Source organism: Coregonus lavaretus (assembly GCF_964263955.1).
Source record: "Coregonus lavaretus genome assembly, chromosome: 3".
Lineage (NCBI taxonomy): Eukaryota > Metazoa > Chordata > Actinopteri > Salmoniformes > Salmonidae > Coregonus > Coregonus lavaretus.
In genome coordinates, this window is record NC_139990.1 from 66,046,137 (window position 1) to 66,057,575 (window position 11,439).

General features: G+C 41.7%; 2 protein-coding genes across 2 annotated transcripts; both read right to left on the reverse strand.

Moving 5' to 3' along the window:
- Nucleotides 1–493: 493 nt before the first annotated feature.
- LOC311123801 (alpha-1,3-mannosyl-glycoprotein 2-beta-N-acetylglucosaminyltransferase-like) lies at nucleotides 494–3,503 on the reverse strand. Its single transcript, XM_084158220.1, has 3 exons — nucleotides 3,258–3,503; nucleotides 1,984–2,912; nucleotides 494–1,832 (listed from the first exon to the last, which is right to left on the reverse strand). The coding sequence occupies exons 2-3, from the start codon at nucleotides 2,650–2,652 to the stop codon at nucleotides 1,134–1,136; spliced, it is 1,368 nt and encodes a 455-aa protein (XP_084014346.1). The 5' UTR covers nucleotides 2,653–2,912; nucleotides 3,258–3,503; the 3' UTR covers nucleotides 494–1,133.
- Nucleotides 3,504–8,135: 4,632 nt separating this feature from the next.
- On the reverse strand, nucleotides 8,136–11,293 carry LOC311120283 (uncharacterized protein). Its single transcript, XM_084157832.1, has 2 exons — nucleotides 11,013–11,293; nucleotides 8,136–10,230 (listed from the first exon to the last, which is right to left on the reverse strand). The coding sequence occupies exon 2, from the start codon at nucleotides 10,119–10,121 to the stop codon at nucleotides 9,189–9,191; it is 933 nt and encodes a 310-aa protein (XP_084013958.1). The 5' UTR covers nucleotides 10,122–10,230; nucleotides 11,013–11,293; the 3' UTR covers nucleotides 8,136–9,188.
- Between the last annotated feature and the right edge of the window lie 146 nt (nucleotides 11,294–11,439).

An 11,439-nucleotide genomic window follows, 5' to 3' on the forward strand; every position in this document is an offset into this window, starting at 1 on the left:
GGTAAACATTTTGTTTTATAGGTTAAAGTCTATCCTAATAACAAATTAAGTAATTAATTCATTTTAAATGGTAAACCATTAGACATATGTACGGGATACACATGGTATGCACCATCCAACGAAATGCTTACCTGCAGGTTCCTTCTCGACAATGCAACAATAAGAAATAATACAAGATAAGAATACGACCATAAAGTACATGGCTAAGTAGAATAGAATAAATATTTTAGCATTATTATAATACAGGAAGGCACAATTAATTTATAGTCCAATATTTATGTGTTTTGGGGAAGGGGGGATTGGGGGGCAATTGTTTAAATTGTTCAGTATTTAGTAGCCTTATGTGAGGTGGTCATTAATTAAAAAATATATATACACTGGGTATACCAAACATTAGGAACACTTTCCTAATATTGAGTTGTTTTGTATACGCAGTGTCTATATTAATATGGCAAAGGAACCTAGGCACAAACAAATATGTCACAAACAGCAGTTGATTGGTAGAATTTAATTCCCGAAAGTACATAACATACAGAATTTGTGATGAGTGTCTTGCATTTAAATAAATACACACTTCAGTAGCTGTCTCTTTGGGAAAAACATTAAGCACTATTCTAACCAGCTTAAAATATTGTCAAAACAGTTCTCCAAAATATGAAATGTTTTTTTATTGTGAAGCAATTATACTTTAGGACAAATCACTAGTAGACCACCACCATTATTGACCACACCACAGATCATATATTTTTTATCTGAAATAGATTAGTAACAGAGGCTCCCAGAAATTGCATACAAGATTAAGAATAATCAAAGTGGATGTTGCATTGAATTTCATGTGCATGATTAGAGTATATAAAACATCTCTGAAAATAATTACATATCTCTACCTACCTTACTATCCCAACCCCACATTGCAAAAATATATTTATTTGAGTGTATGAAAAAACCTGAGAAGTATGGGGAGAAAATCAAACATCAGAAATGGAAGAGAGAGGATAGGCATCTGTCATAACGATCTCACTATAGCTTAAAGTCATAGGTCCACATCTGGCATTCTTTGGTCTCACTTCCATTGCCATAATACTAGATGTAATGTGCAGAGTCCTTTCCTCTTCAGTCCTTTGTGTTTGTCATCAACTCCAGGTTGGGTCATATTTGCTCCATCCCGGAGGGGGCGCCAGGAAGATTCTCCTTCCCCTTGACAGGAAACTGACCACTCCCCGATACCCTGTCCGTGGGACCCCTGACTTCAAGTCCTCCATCACGCCCAGGTTTTTGGCCAACACTTTGAAACCATCTTTGCTTGAGTAGTGCAGACAAAATGGACCCGCTCCTTTTAACTGTCCCTGTTGGACCTCTTCATATTTGACCAAAGGCGCACTGTAAACCTGCTTCTCAAAGATCTCCTTGTATTTCTCCTCCTTCAAGTAAGCCAGATCCAGCTTGGTGAAAGGCACAAATTCACTATTCAGTTTAATGTAGCGTAGGTATTTGTCATAGAATTGGCCAAGGCTCACACCTTTCCGTCCAAAGGTTAAAGTTCTTGATATTTCGGGTCGAATACAGGCTCGATCAGTGCGCTGCTCTGGCTTACGCATCCAGTCGTCCCAGAATGCACCAGGCCACTTAGGCTCCAGCTCTTCCCAGAGTTCCTTGAGCATCATCCAGCCCAGCCCAGGGAAGAAGTCTGTCCTGTACAGGAGGTCTGCTTTACCAGGGTCGACATAGCCGTCCCGACCGTTGTCATTCCAAGCAGACACACACCACAGAGACGGGTCAGATTTCAGGATCGGGTGAAGGGATCTGAAATACTCAAAGAAGTCTGGTGCCACCTAGTGAAAGAATGGAAAACAATGGTTTTTTAGTTGTTCAACTGGCAACTAGAGAGGATGTAAACAATGATGAGCACAAAACAAGTGGATTTAACATTTTACTTTATCACATTCAATGCATATTTCAAGTAAGAGTAGATTAAATTATTACCTCCAAATCATCTTCCACAATAACAACAGAGGAATGTGAAAGAGAGTTGAACACTTGGTTGAGAGCCCAGCGATAGTGCCTGGAGATTTTGTAGTAGCCCTGGAACTTCTTGTGTTCTGGTCTCACGGCAATATCTGACAGGTCTGGTTGTTTCAGGTGAGTTACCTGACTGCCATAAGAACCAATCACCAGTGCAGTCTCCGCATGCCCACAGTCCTGGCTGACTATAATTGGGTAGAGTTCAGCTGAGGGGCGGTACTCTATGAGTTTGTCCAGGCAGCGTTTGACAGTAACCCTGTTACAGGCTATAACCAAGATGGGAATGACCACTTGAGTGGGGCCACCTCTGCTGGCGCCATTCTCATTGGGTTGTTCCCATTGTGACCGATGACCCTGTATCTGAAGCAGGATTTTTCTCTGCATTTCAAGCTCTGCCTCAAAGGCTTCTGCCATGTGGATCACATCCCCAGCCAAATCAGCCCCTCCTCGTCCTCCATCCATCTCCCTCTCCTCTCGACCAGACAGGGGTCGGCCCCACAGATAGAGGACCATGATGGCATTCCAGGCGACAAAGAGAAAAGCACCACAGAGAATGGCAGAACCTCTCTTACGGAGCATGGCCCAACTTAGGAGGGAAAGGAAGTCAGGAGGACTGGGTTTGTAAAACATAAGTTGCGCCAAAGGAATGCAGAACGCAAAAAGGACATGTGGAGAGGTTACTTGGTTAATTTAAATATTATTGTATTAAAGTAATGAAGACATAAGCAGGTTAACAGAATGAGGTAAAGCCAGAGTCAAAAAAAGACAAGGAAAATGTATAAGGTATGAGGGAAAAATTGAGGGAGAGCTGGATTCATCTTGGACAAGAGGTAGGTGAGCTGGTTAGAGGATGAAACCGCTGGTCTTCAGTTCATACCATCCATGTCAATCTGATAATAAAATGATAAAATGGATATAGATAAAACACAGGGTTCAAGAGAGTCATTTAACAAAGTCACCGTCACTTACATTAATCGAGTATAAAAGTATGAACTATAGGCCCACTGTAGATAGTTGAATGGAAAGGCATATTGGAAAGGTGACATTCACAGGCTAATCGATTTGTATATCACCTGTAGCTAGCTCTCGTCACGCACCCCCGAAATGCGACACTTTCTTTTCTGAGTAATTCATCCATTGTTTGATAACTATATTGGACCTTGGTAATCTTTCGACCGAATTGCTTGGCAGCTAATGTTAGACAGAACATTTCATTCCCAGAAATTAGCACTTACCTCCAGCTTCCTAACGTAGAACACATTCGGTCTCTGTAGCCATTTCTTAATTCGTTTCACTAACCTCTTCGATGACAATATGCAGGATCAATAAGCAAGTGAAGAGGAAATAATATATCGTCGTTGTCACACTTTGATTTTGATTGTTTTTATTATCAAATCAACTTAATTTCGACAGTTTCCTTCTTGCCATTTGTTTTCTCAAGATACAAGAGTGCAGACTTCCGGATAGCTAATTTTCACCGGAAGTTCCGCCTTAACCGTCACCTTGAGAATTTATCCAACTGGACCAAATAGGGCTGTCCAAATACAGTAAAATTCATAGTCATCAAACTGTATCACACTGTGTACTAGTCTTAAACCTATCTTAGATACATGTATTTAGGAGAAAGGTTTTTTGTCATGTTCTTAATGTTAATTTATTTTCCCCAAAAATATTTATATTCCAGATATTTTCATATTTCATGAGTGTCTTACATGGTAAAAATAATCCTTTATTTTTACAGGAGTTTTTCCTGTTTACAAATGCTAAAATACTGCATTCAGCACAAGGGCTGTAGGCCTTTATTGATCATAGGCCTACTTACCATTGCATTTCCAGTAACTAATGGAAACAACAAGCAGTCAATTGTCATACATTTCAGGATCATCTCAATTTGCATAGGCTATTACATTCTAGATCACAAAATATGCCATTATTCTTGGTTATTCAGCAAAAAGGCAAAATGTGGCTTCAGGCCAATAAAGATAAATATCATGTTACTATACAATCACAGTTGACACCTGTCTAGAATCAACAGAAGAAAGTTGTCACTGGGCCTATATCTCATTCTTGTAAGGCAACCTGGCATCATTATGTCACTTGATAGGCTTACATAGCCTATCACACACCCATTTGTTTGCACCTTTAGTTTGATAATAGATTCCTAACTCCTTTGTGTCCATGATAATACATGGAACAATTTGTATTTCATAAGGGGTGAAATTATACACTGAGTGTACAAAACATTAGGAACACCTGCTCTTTCCATGACATAGACTGACCAGGTGAATCAAATCAAATCAAATCAAATTTTATTGGTCACATGCGCCGAATACAACAGGTGCAGACATTGCAGTGAAATGCTTACTTACAGCCCTTAACCAACAGTGCATTTATTTTAAACAAAAAAAGTAAGAATAAACAACAACAAAAAAAGTGTTGAGAAAAAAAGAGCAGAAGTAAAATAAAGTGACAGTAGGGAGGCTATATATACAGTAAAATAAAGTGACAGTAGGGAGGCTATATATACAGGGGGGTACCGTTGCAGAGTCAATGTGCGGGGGCACCGGCTAGTTGAGGTCCAGGTCAAAGCTATGATCCCTTATTGATGTCACTTGTTAAATCCACTTCAATCAGTGTAAATGAAGGGGAGGAGACAGGTTAAAGAAGGATTTTTAAGCCTTGAGACAATTGAGACATGGATTGTGTATGTGTTCCATTCAGAGTGTGACAGTTTCCTGTGTGTATCAAGAGTGGTCCACCACCCAAAGGACAACCAGCCAACTTGACACAACTGTGGGAAGCATTGGGGTCAACATGGGCCAGCATCTCTCTGGAACGCTTTCGACACCTTGTAGTCCATGCCCCGACTAATTGAGACTGTTCTGAGGGCAAAAGGGGGTGCAAATCAATATTAGGAAGGTATTCCTAATATTTTGTACACTCAGTGTACATACAACGCAACCTGCGGATCAATAAAAGACTACAAACAATTTCAAGTATCAGGTAAAATCAAAAGGGTGTTAGATTGATTTGATAGAGTTTATAGCATGATTATTCCCTGAACAATATTGAAAAAATCTGTCAGATTTTTTGTTTATTTCTAATAATCATCAGAGCTAACAGAGATATTTGGCTTTCATACAGCAAAGCAATTGTCAAAACAACTGAGTGACTTATCAACTGATAAGAAAACATGTCATCATGCAGCATGTCTCAAAGTCAGGTGCTTACAGTTCATCTCCTTTATGGAAGTCAGTTCCCCATACAAAGTGCTTTGAAAATATTAAAACAGCAGGTACACTACAGTGTGTTTTCACATTCCACTCTGGGGCCTGGGAGAGTTGCCTATGCATATTTGTGTGTGTGTGTGTGTGTGTGTGTGTGTGTATGGGTGTGCACTGGTGTTCAGGCCCTCAGTTGTGCCTGCCCTCAGGTTCTTTGTTCAGGAGACTGGGAGGTGTCAATCAAAATCTGTTAATCAAAGGGATTTCCACTTTGTCCATTCAATGACTCACCCTGCAAAATGGAACAAAAATAGGCTACAGTTTGATGCATATTGTTTTGGACATATGTGTCATTTCATCAGGGTATGGTTTTCATTGGGTATGGTGTACTTGTCAGCACACCACTTGTCAGTGGTTCAGGCACAGTAGTCAATGGCAGAGGCTTAATTAGTAGTCTATGGCAGAGGCTTAATTATGAAATCTCATTGTTCTTCACTCACCTGTTGAACAGTACTTCTGACAGAGGTGCTTTTTCCTCTGATCAGGTCTGTTCCACCCTGGCAGCTTCACCTACATCATTTGGCCTGGACCTACAGAACACTCCCAGTTTCCCATGCATTATTTCGGACACAAATAGGGTGAAAAATAAGCATCTGTTCTTCAGAGTAGACCAACAGTTTTGAATAAAATCAGGGATCATATTTTCCTCTATTTCCTTATTGTGCAAAGTTATGGACCCATTCATAACGCCAGGGGAGGTTTCTCTGATTTTGTCCAAAAACATGTTCTCATAGTTCCTACGAGTAATGTAATTTAAAATTATTTCATTTTGGCCAATCTTTCATTTTGGCCATTTGGCACATTCAAGGAGCTCCTGGCGCGCAAATTCTTGGCTCCGAAATCTTTGCTTGACAGGTATAATTTATAGACTCATAATCTCTCGTCTTGCCGTTCGACTCAGGTTTATATGCCGCAGACACTCCATTTCCAAACTCAGGTAGGCTAGTTGTCCTTGAAAAAATGACTTCCATATTGAGGGAGTTCGTTTTGGCCGCACTGAGTCATATACCGCTCCGCAAGCCAGTCCGAGGCTGTATCCCGAGGTGCCAGGCCGCTTCTTGTTTGCTTGATTCCTGGCTAGGATATTCCCACAACACCGTAGAACAGCGGACAAAGCAGAAGCAGAAGGGGTAGAAGCCATCATTGTCGATATTCTAGAGGTGACTCTGTCTGCAACGTTAATTATATTCAGTCACACATCTACCATAAACCTATGCAATCACTGTAATTCAAGAGGAAAACATACCCATGTTTGGCGACATAGCTATTCAACCTGAACACTCGCACGGTTAGGCCTATATCCAGTTTGCGTCAGGGGTCTTTCTGGACCGGGGTCTGGTTCACCCAAGCAAAAGCTCAGTCCGGGCCGGGGTCGTGAGTGGACTTTGCCAACGAGGGTGGGTCATAGGAATGCATAGGCTTCAAACTTGTTTGAGAGGAATGGGAACGAGTTTGAAATAGATTGCATAAAACTGTTTTAAATGTATTATAATAAAATAGCCTATGGACAATTGATATAAAGGCACACTTTACAACACCTGCCAGTCTCTCTGGCTTACACAATTTAAAAGATTTGAAAATACATTAATAATGATTGTTGTGTTATCTCTCTGGGGAGATTTAAACACAGCTAATCTGAAATTGCATGTCCCTCTGTATTCACACACAAACACAATGACACACACTCCCACCCACCCACCCCCCCCCACACACACACACACACACACACAGAGAGAGAGAGAGAGAGAGAGAGACAACAATGCTAAGTAATTACAATGTACCTGCCTACAGTATGTGCATGTAATTACTTGCTTTAGCATTACTAAATAGGCCTATAAAGTGGGAACCAATAATTAATGTATTTACCATAAGAATTATGTACCATCATTAATTTACCATAAAAACATCAAATGAAATACAGGTTGGGCGATTTACATAGGCTGGTGAACAGTGGTTGAAATAGACTTATGTCAATGCCAACACCTGCTTGTAAAAAAGGCGAAGATATACTTGCATAGCCAGATTAGGTCAAGTGGTCGCCCGAGCATCAGCAAAGTTTTTCTTGTTTCTGCCCTCACCACAATATTAACTTTTAGGTAACCATTCAAATTTTATATTTTAATGATTAAGAGCATATTCCTTAAACAATTAATAAAATGCTTGTATGCTTTACAACACATGCGGTTAGTCATGCTTTCAAATGTCACTGCCTACTTTCCATTATGAATTACTTGCATGCAAGGTGCACTGAAAGACAGGTTTGTCTGTCACACTGACAACCATATATTGGAAAACATAGTTACTACAACCAGAACTAATCATGAGTGACACTGTTTCATTGACGCATACACTGAGTATACCAAACATTAGGAACACCTTCCTAACATTGAGTTGTACCCCCTTTGCCCTCAGAACAGCCTCAATTCGTCGGGGCTCTACAAGGTGTCAAAAGTGTTCCACATGGATGCTGGCCCATGTTGATGCCAATGCTTCACACAGTTGTGTTAAGTTTGCTGGATGTCCTTTGGGTGGTGGACCATTCTTGATACACACAGGAAACTGTTGAGCGTGAAAGACCCAGCAGTGTTGCAGTTCTTGACACAAACCGGCGTGCCTGGCACCTACTACCATACCCAGTTCAAAGGCACTTCAATTATTTTGTCTTGCCCAATCACCCTCTGAATGGCACGCATTCACAATCCATGTCTGAATTGTCTCAAGGCTTAAAAATGATTATTTAACCCATCTCCTCCCCTTCATCTACACTGATTGAAGTGGATTTAACAAGTGACATCAATAAGGGATCATAGATTTCACCTGGTCAGTCTGTCATGGAAAGAGCAGGTGTTTTTAATGTTTTGTATACTCAGTGTAGCTTTCAGTAAAACGTTAAAACAGTACACACACACACTGAACCGGTCAGGAAATAGTGTATTAACGAAAAAGAAAAGAAAACTAAAAGAAAATGATTTTCTAATGGGACTAAAAGAGGAAGTTGCGACCAAGGTGCACATGCCATAGAACGTTCCGCCAGGCAAAGATCTTATCAGAAATCAAATCAGCACATTTGGATTTACTGTAAGGCAACGGCATGTAACATGGCCCTGGTCCTATTGGACATGTCATTCACTTCAGGGTGGTAGGATACCCCTGCTATGGCAAAATAGACTTATTCCATTGTTGTTTGTTGTTGTTGTTTTTTAGTTTTTTTTAACAAATGTATCATTCTTATTTGAACTCTATATGTATATTCATATTGTTTATGTAAATATTCATTAGTTAGACATTTATATGAATGTAAAACAAAAATCTTCAGCGGAACATTTTTACTTTGCAATGTAAAGAATAAGAAAATGCTCAGTGTAATCAAATAATCTCTAACTTGTAATAATTATCCAAGCAGACTTCAGTGCAAATAGATAGTCCACGACTTTATAATGAATTACATTTCCCCAGACAACGTTAATTGTCCTCTCTAACTTCACCGCAATAGCTGTCCCGTTCACATTTAGGGTAAATGTTCCATGTTCATGTTGTGTATACTGCAGGAAGGAAGACAAAATGGTGGATAAAAAATAACTCTTGCTTCACCTTTCCCATTAGTACTTCTTGTGCATCAGTCCTTCATAAACAACATGGTCCTTTATTTCCTCATTAATCAGTTTGTCACAGCATGTTATGTATTGACCCCAGTTGAGTGTGCTCTAGTGCTTTCAGGTTCACCTTTCTTTTCAGTTCATTCATATTTTCTTCATAACCGAGTATCAGTGAAGAAAATGAAATGACAGATATTTGGATCACTGACAATCATTGTCTTCTCAAAACATCTGAGTGATTCTCTCCTTCTCTGTTCTGTCATCCCACCACCATCCCCTCTTTTCCTCAGGGTTGACTGGGCGGTGGTTGGTTGGAATTCCCCTGCTGCGGTTTGTTGCCATTGAGGACCACATTGGGCATGACCATGAAGACCAGGATGCCCATCAGCATCAGTGCCACGGTGATGGTGATGATGAACGCCATCACAATGTAGTAGCACCGGTCCGAGCGGAACATCCTGCGCAGGCGACCTCTGACCCTGCTAGGGGGGCGACCCACGTCCACGACATTGGCGAGGCCCTGATCCATGGTGCCCAGCTGGAGGTCACTGGAGGCCTGCTGGTCCTGCTTCTTGAGAGTGGGCAGGGTGAGGCTGGACTTGGCCAGGCTAGTAGTACCAGGAGGGGGCTTCTTGACGACCAGCTTGCCCTTGCTGCGCTTGAAGCGCACGGACAGCGCCCTCTGCATCTCTGGAGGGAGTTTGCGGAAGATGTCCTGGTTGTTGCCCAGCTGGGGCAGGTTGCGGCCGTGGGGCAGTTTGGTGAGCTCTCGACACACAGGGCAGGAAAGAGACTTGAGCTCTGAGGAGGTCACATTGATCCGGGCCAGGCACTCCAGACAGAAAGTGTGCCCGCAGGAGAGCACCTTGGGGGTTTTAAAGACGTTGTCGTATTTGCAGAAGCACACCACGCACTCAGTGTCCTCCATGTCATTTTCGTGGGGGTCAGACTCCTTCTGGTTGCTGTCATTTCCATCCCGGTCTTGTCTCTTGTTCTCCTCACTCCTACCACGCTCCCTCCTCGACCCTCTGTCTCTCTTTCTCTCCCTCCTTCTCCCAGATCCCCCTCCTCTCTCGGAGTCAGTGCTCATGGACCTACGCACCTTGGTGGATTTCTCCCTTTTGATGCGGTCTTTGCTGTCAGGTTTGGGTTTGACATTGGGCGGCTGTTTGGCCCTGCAGCCTCCATCGGCGCCCTGTCTTTCCCTGTCGTCACTCATGGTGGACAGAGGCAGGCGGACGTGCTGTGGTAGTTGTAGCTGTGATGGCTGGAGTCAGATGGAGAGTGACGTCAGTGAAGTTCTGGTTTTTCACGTCTCTCCAGAGGAGCTGTGGAGGAATGTGGTTGTCGGTGAGATAAGGCGATTTGTTTGTTACAGAGAGGTAATTTAGTTCAGACAACAGAAAGAGTAAAGGGAGTTCATTTCTAGCCATGAAACAACAAAAAGTACCTCGTCGATCTCAAATAGGTAAAGACAGGGAAATATAGTTTAGTTTATGAATATACTGTAACTCATTACTTGCCATACAATCTATTGACGAGAATTACATTTACATAACAAGCCAGTGCTATTTTTAAGTTGTCATGGTAGGTTCCATGCCGTCTGTTTGCTTGTGGATGTGGATGAGCCATCGACAAACAAGACATAGCCAATGGTCTGTACGACTTATTGACCAGGAACATGTTCAGTCTTGGTGCTCTGAAATGTAGAGCTGAAAATGCTGAGCTACTGAAATGTTAAATTCACATACTTTAACACATTATCTAGTAGAGTCACAATGGCATTTTGTATCAGTTACTCAACAAAAGTTGCATTAGTTGTAACAGTCATCAACAACATTGCAAACTATGTGCAAATAGTGATACGATTTCAATTATTCAATATAGCGCATATATTTGAGTGGTACATTGAGTTCTCACAATCACCAGTTCATCATCACGTGGTCCTCTGTAGCTCAGCTGGTAGAGCACGGCGCTTGTAACGCCAAGGTAGTGGGTTCGATCCCCGGGACCACCCATACACAAAAATGTATGCACGCATGACTGTAAGTCGCTTTGGATAAAAGCGTCTGCTAAATGGCATATTATTATTATGACCATGAACACTTACTTGTGGAGGTAGCTGACATGTACCAGTCCGTCAGAGATGGTCCTTCATAGGAGTACTTTCCCAGTGGAGAATATCCCATTCATTGAGTCCACTGCATCCCCATTGAGACACACTGAGACACTAACATGCCAAGTAGACCTTAATCCTCCAGTGTTCTCATCTCTTCCTGGTTTCCCACTCTTCTCTTAGCTGTTTACGGCTCTCCTTTCCCTCTATCTGTACATCTGTGGAAGGTATTTCCTCCTCTTTATTTTCCTCCCTCATCCCTCCCTTTTCCATCTGCGCTCTTTCACTCCCTCTCGTCTGACCAGTCGGACCAGTTTAAGTGGTATTTAAACCACTGCTTCAGTGTCTGTGGAATGTGAGGGTAAACTCAATACTGTTATCGCAGGATGTGTTTGTATCTCATTGTGTGTATTTGTAGTTT